The sequence below is a fragment of the Dama dama genome, chromosome 19 (assembly GCF_033118175.1).
Source record: "Dama dama isolate Ldn47 chromosome 19, ASM3311817v1, whole genome shotgun sequence".
Taxonomy (NCBI): domain Eukaryota; kingdom Metazoa; phylum Chordata; class Mammalia; order Artiodactyla; family Cervidae; genus Dama; species Dama dama.
This window is the reverse complement of record NC_083699.1, coordinates 84,736,570-84,755,413: the sequence shown is the minus strand read 5'-3', so window position 1 is coordinate 84,755,413 and position 18,844 is coordinate 84,736,570. Positions and strand designations below refer to the sequence as shown.

The 18,844-nt window shown below is 35.6% G+C and overlaps 1 protein-coding gene across 2 annotated transcripts in view; it reads left to right on the top strand.

The window, feature by feature from the left end:
• The window catches only part of STAG1 (STAG1 cohesin complex component), a 504,547-nt gene that overhangs the window by 432,514 nt on the left and 53,189 nt on the right, over positions 1–18,844 (top strand). For both annotated transcript variants that reach the window (XM_061167656.1, XM_061167655.1), the window contains 5 exons: positions 10,957–11,049; positions 11,152–11,241; positions 11,400–11,603; positions 12,601–12,671; positions 14,887–14,974. In XM_061167656.1, coding sequence (XP_061023639.1) covers positions 10,957–11,049; positions 11,152–11,241; positions 11,400–11,603; positions 12,601–12,671; positions 14,887–14,974 — 546 coding nt within the window. The remainder of the gene's footprint in view (positions 1–10,956; positions 11,050–11,151; positions 11,242–11,399; positions 11,604–12,600; positions 12,672–14,886; positions 14,975–18,844) is intronic.

The window sequence follows — 18,844 nt, the reverse complement described above, 5'->3', positions numbered from 1 at the left end:
AGCTTGTGACTGATTCCGACGACTTTATTGAGGGGTAACATACATACATATACTAACAGGATTCACCAAATTTTAGATCAAAGACTTGCATACGTGCAGAACTGCAGACACTAGTTTTAGCTCAGGAGTTTTATCTTAACTCCAGCAGAGCATGGCACCAGGGTCTTAGAATCAGGTAAAGACTACCTAGACATAAGCCATTCACAGGAGCCCGATAATCTTATCAGAGTCAGGAAAATGGGCAAATGGTGGCTTCAGCGATTTCCTTGAGGGAGGTGAGAAAGGCCAATTTGCACTTTAACAAATCAGGGGTGGCGGGACAGAGAGGGACCTTTTGATCTCTCTCAGGGCCGAGAAGGGGCCTGAGCAGTCAGGCCGGCTCCCCGCAGGAGAGGGTGTGGAGAAAAAAGGAACCCTCTTACACTGTTGGTGGGCATGCAAACTAGTACAGCCGCTATGGAAAACAGTGTGGAGATTTCTTAAAAAACTGGAAATAGAACTGCCATATGACCCAGCAATCCCACTTCTGGGCATACACACTGAGGAAACCAGATCTGAAAGAGACACGTGCATTCCAATGTTCATCGCAGCACTGTTTATAATAGCCAGGACATGGAAGCAACCTAGATGCCCATCAGCAGATGAATGGATAAGGAAGCTGTGGTACATATTCACCTTGAGATCTTATGTTATGGAGATGGCTTCTTTTCTTAAATCTCATGAACTAGATTCAAACTTTTCTCTTGGAGCTTCCTCAGTTCTTTCAGCGTAGAATTTAAGAGAGGGCCTTGCTTTGAATTAGACCTTGACATAAGGGAATGTTATACCTGGTTTGCTTTTATCAGATCACTAAAGCTGATTCCATATCCTCCATAAGGTTGTTTCACTTTCTTATTATTTATGTTTTCACTGGAGTAGCACTTTTAATTTCTTTCAAGAACGTTTCGTTTGCATTCACAGCTTAGCTAACTGTTTGACATCATGAGGCCTAGTTTCTGACCTGTCTTAGCTTTCAGCACTCCTTCCCCATTAAGCTTAATCATGTCTAGTTTTTGTTATTTGGTTGCTAAGTCATGTCCAAGTCTTTGAGACCCCATGGACTGTAGCACACCAGGCTTCCCTGTGTGTTTGCTCAAACTCATGTCCATTGAGTCAGTGATGCCATCCAACCATCTCATCCTTTGTCGTCCCTTTCTCCTCCTGCCTTCAGTCTTTCCCAGCATCAGGGTCCTTTGCAATGAGTCAGCTCTTTGCATCAAGTGACCAAAGTATTGGAGCTTCAGCATCAGCCCTCCCAATGAATATTCAGGGTTGATTTCCTTTAGGATTGACTGGTTTGATTCCCTTTGCTATCCACGGGACTTTCAAGAGTCTTCTTCAGCACACAGTTCAAACACACCAGTTCTTTGGTGTTCAGACTTCTTTATGATCCAACTCTCACATCTGTACATGACTGTTGAAAAAACCAGAGCTTTGACTATTTGGACTGTTGTCACCAAACTGATGTCTCTGCTTTTTAATATGCTATCTAGGTTTCTCATAGCTTTTCTTCCGAGGAGCAAGCGTCTTTTAAAATCATGGCTGCAGCCACCATCTGCAGTGATTTTGGAGCCCAAGAAAATAAAATCTTTCACTGTTTGCATTGTTTCCCCATATATTTGCCATGAAGTGATGTTACCAGATGCCATGATCTTAGTTTTTTGAATGTTGAGTTTTAAGCTAGCTTTTTCACCCTCCTCTTTGACCTGCATCAAGCTTTTGATTTAAAGTGAGAGATGTGTGATGAAGCTTATTTTCACTTGAACACTTAAGAGGCTTATTAGGGGTTAGTAGGGTTATTAATTTCAATATTGTTGAGTCTCAGGGAGTAGGGAAGCCTGAGGAGGGGGAGAAGGATGGGAGAACATCTAGTTGGTGGAGCAGCAGTGAGACACAGCATTCATCAAGTAAGTTCCCCATTTTATATGGGCATGGTTTCTGGCACCCCGAAACAAATTAAGTGGTAATATCAAAGATTGTTGTTCACACCAGAACAGATCTAATACTAATGATGAAAAAGCTTGAAATAGTGCTAGAATTACCAAAATGTGACTCAGAAACACAAAGTGAGCAAATCCTACTGGTAAAGTGGCACCAATAGACTTGCTCAAACAGGGTTGTCACAGAGTTCCAATTTGGTAGATTTTTTTTTTTTATACAGTATCTGCAAAATATAATGAGGTGTGCTTATATTCTTGAAAAACTGCTGAAGCTTCAGTTTAAAGCTGTAGGCATCTACAGCCTTTTTTCCTAGGGTTACAATGCACACAACCCACAGGCTTGATTGGTTACATCTCTGATTTTACCTGAGTGGCACTGTATGCAAAAACCAGCATACACAATTGCTGTCAGAGAGAAAAGACTCCACATGGGACAAGAGGGAAAAGTCCACAACTTTGTCAAATAGAAATGGAAGAAACACATAAAAGAAAAACTTTCACCTGTGACATTCAGAGATTGTATCTGCAATTGGTAAGAATAGTGGACCAGCCAAGAATCTAGCCATAAAAATACTGGAAATGAGAAAGCTGTAAAAGGTTTAATAAACTCTTCATGTACCCCTGGCTCATTGGGAAACCTGAGAGAACCCAATAGAAGATAAAAATCAAGGAAACTAACAAACTGACTGAACCTTGAATGTGGTCCCTACTCCACAGCAAATCAGGTCTCAGAGAGGAGTCTTATAAATTTGGAGCATTTGAACACAGTCTCTGCCAAATCATTGGCTAACCAGTGATATGTGGAAACACAGAGGAAACGTCCGGAAAGACAGGTTAAAAAAAAAAAAAAGAATAAAATTCCAAGCAGAAACCGTCCATCATGTGAGAGACGAGTTACACAGTTTCAATTGAAGATTAATTTGTTCAAAGGAAACTTAGGAAAATAATTTTGAAACACATAGCTGTTACAAGATACCCCAAAAAAATAAACGAACAGTAAAGTGTGACCATACTAAGCGGGGAAAGCAGACAATAGAAATGATTTCTCAAGGGCTTCCCTGGTGGTCCAGTGGTTAAGAATCCACTTGCCAGTGCTGGGGATACAAGTTTGATCCCTATTCGGGGAAGATCCCACATGCCACAGAGCAACTAAGCCCACATGCCACAACTACTGAAGTCTGAATACCTAGAGCCAGTGCTCTGCAGCAAGAGAAGCCACCACAATGAGAAGCCCATGCACCACAACGAAGAGTAGTCCTGACTTACTACAACCAGAGAAAGCCCACGTGCAGCAATAAAGACCCAGAGCAGGTTAAAAGAAATTAAAATTAATTAAAAATGTAAAAAAAAAACCTTAGAAACAAGAAATGGCTTCTCAGTAGGCCAAGTTGTTGGGTTTAACAGATACTTCAGAGCCCTTTTTGTAAATGTGTTCAAAGAGTTCTAGGAAAATATGTTTGGAGAATTATAGGAAAATATGGTAACAAGAAATAAGTGAGTAATTTCAGCTTTTCAAATGCTAATTTATGAGTTGAAAATCACAATAACAAATTTATAATTTATTAGATGAGCTCAACAGATTTTAGATGACAGAAGAAACATTGAACATGAAAGATTAATAGAAATTATTTATTTTGGAAAAAACAGGGAAAAAGATGAAGAGAAATGACAGAGCTTAAGAAATGTGTGAGACATCAAGTGCACCAGATTTGTGTAATGGAGTCCTAGAAAGAAAGGAATGAGAAAAGGAGACAAGAAGGAAAAACGTTTAAAGGAATATTAATAATAATTGCCAGAGACTTCCCAAATTTGGTGAGAAATGTTAATCCACAGATCCAAGAAATTTTTAAAAAACCCAAATAGTGTAAACACAGGTCACGTTGTTGAAAAGACAAGGATGAAAAATCTTGAAAGCAGCAAGTAAAAAAGAACTAATGTGGAGGACAGTAGCAATAGGTTTCATAATTTGACTTATCAGAAACAGTTAAGGCTAGAAGACAGTAAAATGACAGTCACCAAAAGACAACAAAATTGCTAACAAAGAATTCTAAATTCGTAAAATTATTTTACAAGTATGAAGGTGAAATGAAAACAATCCTATATAAACAAAGATTGAGAGACATATTCTTTAAAAAAAACTGCCTTTGAAGAAACACTAAAAAAAAAAATCCTTTAAGTTGTTAAGAATGGAAACTATAATCCACAAGAAGAAATAGAAAGTACTAGAAATGATATATATGTGGGTGGGTATAAAAGGCTGTGTATATTTTTTTTTAATTTTTAAAGGGACATGAGATTATTTAAAGCAATAGTACTAGCATTGTAGTGTTAAGATTGTAATATACATAGATGTGTGAAAATAGCACAAAGAAGGGTAAAGGAAATAGAACTCTCTTGGAGTAAAATTGCTGTGTTTTGTTGTAATTAATTCATTATTAATTTGAAGTTGTTTGTAATAAGTTGAAGAGCTATTGATATATTGTAACCCCTAGAACAACTTCTCATACCTAAAAAAGGAGAACAAAATCAACAGAGAAGTTACAATTGCATGCTGAAGAAAGTTTAATTGCAAAGAAGACAATAAAGACTGAAAAGAGGGGAGGAAAAAAAGTACATGGATAACAAATAACCCAGTGGCTGATATAAATTTAACCATATTAATAATTACATTAAATATGAACGTAGGGCTTCCCAGGTGGCGCTAGTAGTAAAGAACCCGCATGCCAGTGCAGGAGACTTAAGAGACACAGGTTTGAACCTTGGGTCAAGAAGGCCCCCTGGAGGAGGTCATGGCAACCCACTCCAGTATCTTGCCTGGAGAATTCCATGGACAAAGAAATCTGGAGGGCTACAGTCTATAGGGTTGCAAAGAGTCAGACACGACCTAGCACACCCACATAAATACAGGAAAGATTCCAAAAAGTAAATGATTGAAAAAAGTACTGACTGGGTATGTAATGATAATAAGGGATTATTGTTTAATGTTGGAGATGTAAAGTCTGTTCTTGCATCTTCATCTGTTAAATACATACTTAAATATTAGGGGTGAAATGATATACCAAGAATTTGCCTCAAAATGCTACAGGTGGGGAAAAAAAAAAACTCAGAGAAACTGATGAAGCAATGACAGAATGTAATTTTGACTGACAGCCCCTTTGGGCTAATTTCTTGTCATTTTGACATACTACCATTTTTTGAGTGCTTTTTCTTAGAGCAAAATGTTCAGGCTCACTTTCTACCTTTACTGCTTATATTAGTAATCTATTGCTACATTTAAAAAAATTTACAGTAGTTGTCCCTTATCCATCATTTCTCTTCCCAAGTTTTAATTACTAGTCAACTATGGTCCAGAATATTAAATGGAAAATTCAAGAATAAACAGTTGATAAGTTTGAAGTTGCATGCTGTACTGAGAAGCATTGTGAAAATTCTCACACATCCAGCTTTGTCTCTCTCCATCCTACCCAGAACATGAATCATACCATTGTCCAGTGTGCTCCACCAGTTAGGCACTTCGTAGCTCTTGGAGGTTATCAAATCTGCTATAATAGTATTGCTGTGATTGTGTTCAAGTATCCCTTATTGTACTTAATATTGACCTGAATGCACAAGAGTAGTGATGCTGGCATTTTGGATATGTCAAAGAAAAGCCATAACTCCTTCCTATAAGTGAAAAAATGAAAGTTCTAGACTTAACAGGGAGAGAAAAAAATATGTACTGAATTTGCAGAGATGTTCATTAAGAATAAATTTCTGTCTGTGACATTGTGAGGAAGGAAAAGGAAATTTCTCTTTGTTTTGCTGTCATACATCAAACTGCAAAAGTGATGGCCACAATACTTGATGAATTCTTAGTTAAGATGGAAAACAGCTTTGTCTAACTCAATGAAACTAAGCCACACCATATGGGGCCACCTAAAACGGATGGGTCATGGTGGAGAGGTCTGACAGAATGTGGTCCACTGAAGAAGGGAATGGCAAACCACTTCAGTATTCTTGCCTTGAGAACCCCATGAACAGTATGAAAAGGCAAAAAGATAGGACACTGAAAGATGAATTCCCCAGGTCAGTAGGTGCCCAATATGCTACTGGAGATCAGTGGAGAAATAACTCCAGAAAGAATGAAGGGATGGAGCGAAAGCAAAAACAACACCCAGTTGTGAATGGGACTGGTGATAGAAGCAAGATTCGATGCTATAAAGAGCAATATTGCATAGGAACCTGGAATGTTAGGTCCATGAATCAAGGCAAATTCGAAGTGGTCAAACAGGAGATGACAAGAGTCAACATCGACATTCTAGGAATCAGTGAACTAAAATGGATTGGAATGGGTGAATTGAACTCAGATGATCATTGTATCTACTACTGTGGGCAGGAATCCCTTAGAAGAAACAGAGTAGCCATTATGGTCAACAAAAGAGTCTGAAATGCAGTACTTGGATGCAGTCTCAAAAAGGACAGAATGATCTCTGTTTGTTTCCCAGGCAAACCATTCAATATCACGGTAATTCAAGTCTATGCCCCGACCAGTAACACCAAAGAAGCTGAAGTTGAACAGTTCTATGAAGACCTACAAGACCTAGAACTAACACCCAAAAAAGATGTCCTTTTCATTATAGGGGACTGGAATGCAAAAGTAGGAAGTCAATAAGGTGGAAAAGGCATTAAGTTTATATAAAATATTTTGAAAGAGAGGCCACATTCACGTTTTATTGCAGTATATTGTTATAATTGTTCTGTTACTGTTGTTAATCTCTCACTATGCCTAATTTATCAATTTAACTTTATCATAGGCATGTTCGTGTTGGTAAAAAACATACTATATCAAGGGTTCAGGACAATTAGCAATTTCAGACAACCACTGGGCATCTTGGAATGTATCCCACACAGTTAAGGGGGACAACTGTACTCCAAACTTTGAGGCTTAAAGGAATAAGCATTCATTGTCTCATATAGTTTCTGTAGGTCAGAAATTTGTTAATGACTTAGCTGTTTTTACTTTAGATTCTCTCATAGGGTTACAGTTAAGATATAGCCAGGGCCTTAACCTCTGAAGTCTTGATAGTAAATTTACTACTTCCGTAATGGTTCAGTCACATGATTGACAAGTTAGTGTTTATTGTGGATAGGAAGCCATAGATCCATACCATGTTGACCTCATAGTAGTACTGTTTCAAGGCTGCAAGTCTCCCCCAGAATGAATGATCCAAGAAAGAACAAAGTATACACTTCTATGTCTTTTATGACCTCAAAAGTCATATAGCATAATTCCCACAGTATTCTTTAGGTTACACGTGTCAGCCTTATTCATTTTTGGAAGAGATTCTATTAAGGGCATGAATACTAGGAGATAATGGAGCCACACTGTAGGCTACATTACCCTAGAAGAGGAATCTCCCATGAGCACTAGTTCCTTTTGATAGAGAGTAATATGTAAAAATCAAAATCTTGTCACTAAAGATCAATTCAGTTCAGTCATTCACTCATGTCCGACAGTCTGCGACCCCATGGACTGCAGCACGCCAGGCCTCCCTGTCCATCACCAACTCCCAGAGTTTACTCAAATTCATGTCCATTGAGTCGGTGATGCCATCCAACCATCTCATCCTCTGTCATCCCCTTCTCAATCTTTCCCAGCATCAGGGTCTTTTCAAATGAGTCAGTTCTTCTCATCAGGTGGCCAAAGTATTGGTTTCATCTTCAACATCAGTCCTTCCAATGAATATTCAGGGTTGATTTCCTTTAGGATGGACTGATTGGATCTCCTTGCAGTCCAAAGGACTCTCAAGAGTCTTCAGCACCACAGTTCAAAAGCATCAATTCGTCGGCGCTCAGCCTTCTTTATAGTCCAACTCTCACATCCATACATGAGTACTGGAAAAACCATAGCTTTGACTAGACGGACCTTTTTTGGTAAAGTAATGTGTCTGCTTTATTAATATGCTGTCTAGGTTGGTCTTAGCTTTTCTTCCAAGGAGCAAGTGTCTTTTAATTTCATGGCTGCAGTCACCATCTGCAGTGATTTTGGAGCCCAAAAAAATAATGTCTGTCACTGTTTCCACTGTTTCCCCATCTATTTGCCATGAAGGGATGGGACCAGATGCCATGATCTTAGTTTTCTGAATGTTGAGTTTTAAGCCAACTTTTTCACTCTGCCCTTTCACTTTCATCAAGAGGCTCTTTAATTCTTCGCTTTCTGCCATAAGGGTGGTGTCATCTGCATATCTGAGGTTATTGATATTTCTCCTGGCAATCTTGATTTCAGCTTGTGCTTCATCCAGTCCAGCATTTCTCATGATGTACTCTGCATATAAGTTAAATAAGCAGGGTGACAATATACAGTCTTGATGAACTCCTTTCCCGATTTGGAACCAGTCTGTTGTTCCATGTCCAGTTCAAACTGTTGCTTCTTGACCTGCATACAGATTTCTCAGGAGGCAGGTCAGGTGGTCTGGTGTTCCCATCTGTTGTATAATTTTCCACAGTTTGTTGTGATTCACTAAAATACTCATTGTCAACTGGTTATCATTTCCGCTAGGCACCATTAGTATACAGAGCTAAGAAATACATATATATACACATTGTGCTTAAATCATGCATTCATATTAATATTTCTGACTTAAATTTAGGATAACAGAGTTTTTACGTCTTTGATTTTGTTTCTCATCTTTATTTTTTGAAATACATAAAAAATTTACTTAGTTAAAAAATCAGAATGTTTAGAGAAGTCTTTCTTAAATACTTCCCTCTATACCCCTTTTCTACCTGTATCCAATTTTGTTTTTTTATCTCTCCTTCAGTGTTTCATTTTGCAAATATAGATAAATGCATGCACAAATACAGGTACATGTATTCTTATTCTCCATCCTCTTCCCTTTCAATATCCTGTCTCCTACAAAAGATAGCATATTTTATGGGTGTTCTGTACTTTATATTTTCATTTAACAGTATATTCTGGGTATTACTACATAAGTTTATTTGCAGATTTTTTGTATTTTCTTATGTCTGAATAGGATTCGTTTTGCAGATACACTGTTGAGAGTCTTTTTGGCTGTTGCCAGTCTTTTGCTAGAAATAAAGTGAGGTGAATAGTCCTGTGTCATTTCATATTTGTACTAAGTGTGTTGGTGGGGTAGATTGCTAAAGTAAGATAGCTGGAGCAAAGCAAAAAAGTGTGTACAGTTTTGTTGGATATTTTCAAGTTTCCCCTTCATAGTTATTATGCCATTTTTGTTCTCCCATCGAAGATTCCATGAGGATTAAATGAGTTCATGTACATAGAGTGCCTGACATAATGACCATTTAATTGATGATAGCTATTACCCTAAAATTAGTATCCTTAGACCTTTCATACATTGTCTAATGAATTTCAAGACCTCTCAATATTCTAAAAACATTTCTATATACATATGCATTTCATTTTATATGTAGCCCCTTTAATTATTTTATGCAAAACTAAACTTGACACTTGGTGGTAGATCATTCCAAAATGTTTATTTTGTGTCTTAAGAGATTGAAGAACAATTGTTGTTCAGTTGCTCAGTCATGTTCAACTCTTTGCGACCCCATGGATTGTAGCACGCCAGGCTTCCCTGTCCTTCACCATCTCCCAGAGCTTGCTCAAACTCATGTCCATCGTCGGTGATGCCATCCAACTGCCTCATCCTCTTTTGTCCCCTTCTCCTGCCTTCAATCTTTCCCAGCATCAGTCTTTTCTAATGAGTCTGCTCTCACATCAGGCGGCCAAAGTATTAGAGCTTCAGCATCAGTCTTCCATTGAATATATAGGGTTGATTTCCTTTAAGATTGACTGGTTTGATCTCCTTACTCTCTGAGCAAGGGACTCTCAAGAGTTCTCCAGCACCACAGTTCAAAGGCATCAGTTCTTGGATGCTCAGCCTTCTTTTTGGTCTAACTCTCACAACCATACATGACTACTGGATAAACCATACCTTTGACTATATGGACCTTTGTTGGCAAAAAAAAATGTCTCTGCTTTTTAATACACTGTTTAGGTTTGTCATAGCTTTTCTTCCAAGGAGCAAGTGTATTTTAATTTCACGGCTGCCGTCGCCATCTGCAGTGATTTTGGAGCCTAAGAAAGTAAAGTTTGTCACTATTTACATTGTTTCCCCATCTAATTGCCATGAAGTGATGGGACTGGATGCCTGGGTTTTATTGAAAAGCAATAAAGCCCCTGAAAGAATAATTAAATAGGACAGCCTGTTCTTTCATATGTTATCAGACATTGAGGTTTACATTGATAAAGTAGCAGTTTATATTGGAATGTTTCTGTCCTGTAAAATCATTGAAAATCATGGTGGTAAATTCCTTCAAACTGCAGAATACTTTGGGGAAATAATTATCCTCACTGAGCCTGCATTTTAATGTTTTATTTTTGGAACCACCTATGGTTCCCTACGGGGCTTCCCTGGTGGCTCAGAGGTTAAAGCGTCTGCCTGCAATGCGGGAGACCCAGGTTCAATCCCTGGGTCGGGAAGATACCCTAGAGAAGGAAATGGCAACCCACTCCAGTATTCTTGCCTGGAGAATCCCATGGACGGAGGAGCCTGGTAGGCTACCAGTCCACGGGGTCGCAAAGAGTCAGACACGACTGAGCGACTTCACTTTCACGGTTTAACTAGTTGCGTACAGGTTAAGGTGAAGGGCTCGAGTCTGCTCAGTGACCACAGGCTGTACCCCTCTGTCTCAAATATTGTAGGTGGTTTTTTAGAAATGTTTTTGTTCTGATTCAATCTAAACAAGTAATAATTTATCTAAAATAAGTAGCTATTTAATAAAGGACGAGTACATGTTTATTACTACTTGTGTGAAACTAGATACATTTATTTTAGTAGTTAAGCTTTTCTGAAAATTCTGTTATATTATCTGCCATTGCTTCATCATCTTTGTAACATTCTAGATTTATAAATTAGTACATAACACTTACTCTTTATACATTTAAATTGATTTCTAGGTGCTAACTGCCAAAGAAAGGAAAACTCAAATTGATGATAGAAACAAATTGACTGAGCATTTTATTATCACATTGCCTATGTTGCTGTCAAAGGTACAGTTTCCATTTTCAGTTTTGTGATAGTATGCCACAAAATTTGCTTACTACACTGTACTATTAAAGTAGTTACATCTTTTTCTTTGCTTCTTCTTCTAGTATTCTGCAGATGCAGAGAAGGTAGCAAACTTGCTACAAATCCCACAGTATTTTGATCTAGAAATTTATAGCACAGGTAGAATGGAAAAGGTAAGAAACTTTAAAATTGAAATTCTGCTATTATAGTCTGTTTTATTAACTGGATTATTTTATTTTCATGTAATATGTAGGCTTATGTAATATGTAGACAGATGCTGTTTTGTTTTTTGTTATTAATCTAAATATCATAGTTTTTTTTTCCTCTGCAGCATCTAGATGCTTTATTAAAACAGATTAAATTTGTTGTGGAGAAACATGTAGAATCAGATGTTCTGGAAGCCTGCAGTAAAACCTATAGCATCTTATGCAGTGAAGAGTATACCATCCAGAACAGAGTTGACATAGCTCGAAGCCAACTGATTGATGAGTTTGTAGATCGATTCAATCATTCTGTGGAAGATCTATTGCAAGAGGTTGGTCTTAAAGTTAATGTGTGCATATAATAATTTTGGCTAATAATTATTCAAGGTAGCTGAGTTTGTAAATTTTTTCCATTTTAAAATAAAATTTAGTAGAATTCTCTAATGTTTTCACAGCTTGGCAGCTTTATTGCAGTTCATTTTATAAAGATCAGCCTTAGTTACACTATTTTTATTTTAAAAAACCTGTTTCATAACGGGCAGATTTTTTTGTTTTTTTCTTTTCAGGAAAATCTTTTTAAGACCAGCTTTTTTAACTCGTGTTTTTCATTTTCTATTCCTGGGATCTAATTTGCATTTTAATATTACTGAACTAATTATGATGTACTAGTGAATAGAACATCAAAATAACCTGTGCTAATAAAGAATGGCTGCTCACCAGTGGTGCGACAAGGAAAGCAGCAAGCACCTCCATCTGGTGACTTTTATGATTATTTCTGTGATTCCTGAGTCTTGCTGTCTTCCTTCAGTCTATATAAGGCAACCTGGAATTCCCACAGCTTTGTATGTCCTGACAGCCAGGCTCATAGGATTTCTTTTTAATCCCTATAATCAATTTTCCCCTATTTTTAATTTTAACTTTTAATTTTTTTCAACTATTATAAAATTTCCATTGTGATTTTGCAGTTACACATGTAAGTGACAGTCAGTAAAATCTTTGAAATAACCTTTAAAATCTTTAAAGTATATATCCTTCCACTCAGCAGTTTCAAGGAATTTATCCTAAGGTATTAATCAGGAAAGGGTACAAAGTCATATTTATGACATTGTTTAAAATGCAAAAGTGATAATCTCTGGGTGTTGGACTTACAGGTGTTGTTTATTTTCTGGTATTTTGCTTATTTGTACTTTCTCATTTACCAACAGTGAATTTTTTTTTGTATAATTTAAAAGAATTTTTCTTTATGTGGTATGTATTAATAGACTTTCATGTGAATTTGAGAATGAGTAAATTTATGGTAGTGAGGTGCTATCTGCTTTCTGTTTATAGGGAGAAGAAGCTGATGATGATGATATTTACAATGTTCTTTCTACATTAAAGCGGTTAACCTCTTTTCACAAGTACGTCATTTTATTTAAAGTAGATTTAGTGAATATCCTATATTAGTTAACATAAAACAAACTGATTTACTTCACTCTGTATAAGGGGCTCCAGCTTCATCCATCTCATTAGGACTGGTTCAAATGAATTCTTTTTAATGGCTGAGTAATATTCCATGGTGTATATGTACCACAGCTTCCTTATCCATTCATCTGCTGATGGGCATCTAGGTTGCTTCCATGTCCTGGCTATTATAAACAGTGCTGCGATGAACATTGGAGTGCACGTGTCTCTTTCAGATCTGGTTTCCTCAGTGTGTATGCCCAGAAGTGGGATTGCTGGGTCATATGGCAGTTCTATTTCCAGTTTTTTAAGGAATCTCCACACTGTTTTCCATAGCGGCTGTACTAGTTTGCATTCCCACCAACAGTGTAAGAGCTGGAGCCCCTTATACAGAGTGAAGTAAGCCAGAAAGATAAAGAACATTACAGCCTACTGACACATGTATATGGAATTTAGAAAGGTGATAACGATAACCCTATATGCAGAACAGAAAAAGAGACACAGAAATACAGAACAGACTTTTGAACTTTGTGGGAGAATGTGAGGGTGGGATGTTTCGAAAGAACAGCATGTATACTATCTATGGTGAAACAGATCACCAGCCCAGGTGGGATGCACGAGACAAGTGCTCTGGCCTGGTGCACTGGGAAGACCCAGAGGAATCGGGTGGAGAGGGAGGTGGGAGGGGGGATCGGGATGGGGAATACATGTAAATCCATGGCTGATTCATATCAATGTATGACAAAACCCACTGGAAAAAAAAAAATAATAATAATAAAAAAAAAAATCCAAAAAAAAAAAACTGATTGTAATGTTTAACATCTATGTAACAATGGGAAATTTTAGAGAAATATTAAGATGTAAATTTTTTATTATTCAGATTGTCTCAAGATAAATTGAGTTTTTTGTTATTATTTGATTACTTACAGAGTAAGATTTATCTTTCAGCATAGTGAATGTACACTCTACACTGTAAAAACTTGAAAATAATTAGTTTTATTAACAAATTAGATAGGCTTATTCTGTAAGCTAGAGTTTTGTAGGTATAATTTTCAGTTCATATATCTTAGAAAGCTTGCTAAATAAGAATCACAATTTTGACAAAAGCCATAAAAGTTATTTCCATATGCTTTTTTCCCTGAATTGGTCTTGTTTGTCTCTTTATTCTTGTGTTCTTACTGTGTAGACAGAACAGTTGGATTTGAGTAAGGAAAAAAGGCTCAGAGCAGTGAAATAGGTATCATTTTCAAATTCTACTTTGCATATCCCTTGTAATGAGACATGCTTATCTTCTCCATAAAGGGAGGAAGTAAAGAACTTTGTTGTGAAAAAGAATATTTAGGTATAGCTCTTACTTTAATGAATACTTCAGAGTCATTTCAAAAGCAGTGTCTAAAAATCTAAGCCCTTTTCTATATACACAAGTCCATTTTTGGAATTCCATGGAGAAACAGACTCATATCTGAAAAAATATTTTGACATCTGAAAATATAAGTTGACAATCAGTGTCAAAACTCCTTTTTAAGAAAATATTTTGACACTTGAAAATAAAAGTTGACAGCCAGTAATCATACTGTTTTTAGTAGCAGAGCTCATGAGAATTTACAGTGTCAGTCTTAACTCATTCAGAAGTCCTCAGCCCATATAGACAGCTACACTAAAGTTTTTGAACTGTGCCATATTTCCCTTACCCTGACTTTGTCTTTCGTGTCTTTTGTTATCTCCATCTTGTGATGATTACAGATCTGTTTCAAAAATACACATGTATTTATACTTTGAAATTGTAAATGAATTAGTTTAAATATACTTTAAAATATACTAGAAAGAATGGTAACCTTCACTTAAATATATGAAGTTTTATTATTATTGATTTCTCTTAATGAATTCCTAATATCAGCTTCTACTCTCTTTCTCTACCCACCTCTGTCCTCTTCTCTCCTCTCAGTCCCCTCTTCCGTCTTTTTTTCTTTTCTCTCTCTCTCTCTGTCTTTGTCTCTCCCCCTCTTTCTCTTTTTCCTTCTAAGTTTGGAGACTTGAACATTTCCTTATGGAACTTTTACACTTCTACTAGAAAATGAAATTATGTTATTTTTCCCCCATTGAAACTGAGCTCAACAAATTTAAACTTTCCTCCACTCTAGAATAAAGTTAATGCATCTTTGTTTATTTTAGCGCTCATGATCTCACAAAATGGGATCTATTTGGTAATTGCTACAGATTATTGAAGACTGGAATTGAACATGGAGCTATGCCAGAACAGGTAGGGGTTTATCATTATTCCTTCCATGCCGTTTTATTTATTTAGTTACCTAGTTATTTTGGCTGTGCTGGGTCTTAGTTGCAGCTTGCAACTCCATTGCAGGATGCATATGGGATTTAGTTCCCAACCAGGAATCAAACACAGCCCTCCTGCATTGGGAGCACAAAGTCTTACCCACTGGACCACCAGCAAAGTCCTTCTGTGTCATTTTAGAAAGCTAAGATTTTCTGAGATCATGTAGGATTATCAAAAGCCTTTCATGGAAACATAGTTGACAGTTCTTAAATGTAGCCACCTCCTTTGAGAATCACCTCCATAGTGATTGAGTGTTACAGATAGGTATATTTTACCTTCAGATTTGAACACAAAAAAATAGAAAAAATTTGCTATAATGTAGCAGAAGTTTAATATGAACATTTAATTTTGAAGTAAGTATTGTTACTCTTTTAGGAAAAACACCATTAATTACTCTAGAAGCAATTTCAAAACTTGATCAATTTAATATAGTGGAAATTTCTGATCATGTGTGTTTCAGGCACTGTTCTAGGTATTGATAAGAGTAAACCTTAGATATAGCTTAGTTTTTATGGAAGAATCATAGTTAAATAAGTTTAGAGGCTTTTAGCAGATTTTAGACTTTTTTGTCTTCATATGTAAGTCGGAGTGAAAAAGTTTCTCTAATCTGAAAGAGATTCTGTCAGCTATCATACAGAGAATTAAGAATATAATATTTCTTAATTCTTAATTGTGAGTTATTAATTAGCAATTATAATTATTGCTAATTAACAGTAACAATCTGTTGTTAAGAAGTAAGAGTTGTTTTGTACATTGCAGACACTCATTCATATAGACCAAAATTTTAATACTATCCCTGTGGTTAGGTACAGATGATGTTTAAGGGTGAGTTCATCCATTCCTGTTTTGGTAATATGGGATGCTTAGATGATACTTCATTATGCTAAAGCAATAAGAATGTCAGTAGATGTAACAAAATTATTAATTCACATTAAAACTGAATTGCACAAACAATGCTTTATTATTGCTATGATTAACTCTTAAGTTGCCTTAATTCATGTCTTTGATCTCTACTTTGTAGGCACTCTTAATAACAAATGTCCCTGATTGTATTAAATGTTTTATTACAATTTGTGCAAAAATGTTGAATATTTGACCCCTTGTTTGTTCTTCATTTATTGTTGACTCTTCCAACTTTCATCCTCTTTTTATCTCAAACTTTTCAGTAGCCTAAATGCAATTCACTGTTACTGTAAGCTGTGCTTCAGAGTTGAAGTGATAGAGTGAAGATAATCTTTTTTTTGGTCTTCTTATTTTCCTCAAGAAGAGAATAAGAATAGCACTTTGCTGTTTTATCTGGAGATTATAACTATATCTAAATTTATTTTTAATTTTCAATACCATCATTTCTCAGTGGTCTTTTTAAAATTTATTTATAATTGAATGATAATTGCTTTATAGTTAGTATCATTTTTTGTTTTAGGCCTGACTTGTTATAGTCTCACAATATTTTTTGGTGATTATGCCGGTTTTCTGTTGTTTATTTGTACTACCTATGCATCATTTACCCCATCTTATTTTAATTTCTTTGAGTAAAAGAACATATTTATGTGACATTTGCTTTAGCTTTGTTAACTTCTTAGACACATTCTTTAAACTTTATTCATGTGTATGCATGACTAAATTGAGTACATCATTACTAGATTATACTTTTATTCATTTTATTTAGCATTTAGCAGCTCTTAGAAACATCTCTTTAGATACCTAGTATTGAAAATCCAAAACGTGAATTCAGTCATTTCTTCATAGGACCATGAAAAAAAAAAAGTAGAATTGTTAGTCGCTCAGTTGTGTCCAACTCTTTGCAACCCCATAACTGTAGCTTGCCAGGGTCTTCTGTCCATGAAATTCTGTCCATTCTGTCCATGAAATTCTCCAGGTGAGAATACTAGAGTGTGTAGCCATTGCCATGCAAGCTTACTTTTTTAGATTCCAATTCTGTACCTTTCATTTAGAATCCAAATATATATCAAAATATATATATATATATATCAAAAAACTACCACAGTGTATACTATTATTAAACCTCAGTTATGCTTAATATTTTTAAGATAGATTAAAATTTATTTACCAACTGTTTTGTGGACTGTATTGTCCTTTTATGTTTGACTGTTCATTTTCTATGGTAACCATTTCAATGAGAGGTTTTACAGTCCCACTGTTTGGGATTAACTGAATTCTTTTTTTCCTTCCTCTTTCCATGATCTCATTTCAGTGCTATTTTAACTATTATAGTAGAATATGTAAAACCAAATTTTAAAAAATCTAGCTGTTCTTAAAATACACTTTTAAAGTTGAATTATAAAAAAAGTTATAATAGAAAAATTAACTTGTTTCCTTTAGTTCATCAGTTGTCTATTTCCCATAGTTGCACACTCACATTTGCACTTGCTCTCTCCCTCTTTCTGTCTTCCTTCCCATATAATATGCATGTGTAAAAATAAATATTAATACTCTAGAATTGTTCTCCAGCCCTGGATCCAAGTCATAATAATGCATTACATTTTTGTAATATCTTTGGGGGTTTTTTTGGTCTCCTTTAAATCTGAGTGGTCATTCAGGCTTGTCTTTTATGACATTTGAAGAGTATGGACCAGTTATTTTATAGAATGTTCTCCATTTAGTTTTGTCTGATCTGCATGTTTAGATTTAGATTATGCATTCTTGGCAGGAATGCTACATAAATGATACTCTGTTTTCAGTGAATCACATCAGGAAGCACATGATGGCAGTTTGTTCAGTATTGGTAATAATTAGTTTTGGTCACTTTAGTAAGTGAGGTCTGCCAAGTAACTCCTGTGTAGAGTTGCCATGTTCTTTTTTAATGCATAAGTAATCTGTGGGAAGATTCCTTAAGACTGTGTATATAATCCTATTTCATGTCAAACTTTGACATCATAATTTGAGCGTTCATTTATGATTTTGCCTGACTCGTTTATTACTATGATAGTCACAAAATGGTAATTTAAGTGGTGATTTTCTGTCTTTTATTTTATATTTATTTGTTGGCCCTCCACTGTAAGAAAGAGCTTTTCCTTACTCCCAATAGTTATTTACTTATGTATTTGTTCATTAATTTACCTTTTTAAATTTTAAACTTATTTTTAAAAATTTAGTAGCATAATGGACTTATGGTTTCCTGTTTCATTCCTATTCTGTTCATCTGGTTAAAACAGTACTATGGTTGTTTAGTTTGGTGCTCAAGTTGTTGTAGATTTAGCCAGATGGAATTTCTTTCCAGCCTGCTACTGTGTGCTTTAAATATCTTTTTGAGCATTTCCACAGTTTCTGGCTCAAGAGTATGTTCCAAGGTCTGTTTAGGCCCTGCCCTATGCTAATGAATTCTTAACCTATGGAAAATATGGAACTTACTGCAACTCCTTGACACAGTAGTCATTAGCTTGTATAGAATGCACATTTCAGAATTTATTGTAATAGTCATACCCTTTTTTTTTTTTTTTTTTTTGGTAAAAAAAAGGAAGGCAAAAAATTTTAAATATTTAAATTCTTCTTATCCTGTTTTGTATTTCTTGTTAGTATATCTGTAAGTTATCTAAAACTCCACTTAGGCAATATATCTAAGAAAAATTAAATATTAAAATTCTGCTTTAATCATAGTTCCAAGAATTATCTTTCCATATTCTAAAAATTGATAGCCAATAAAGAAAAATTCATAAATTATTTTGGTAAATATTTGCTATATAACAATAGTGTGATTAAACACATAAAAAAGGAAGTTAATCATGTCAGTAACTTTGTACCTGTCAAGCCATCAGTAATAGAAAATTTTAGTTT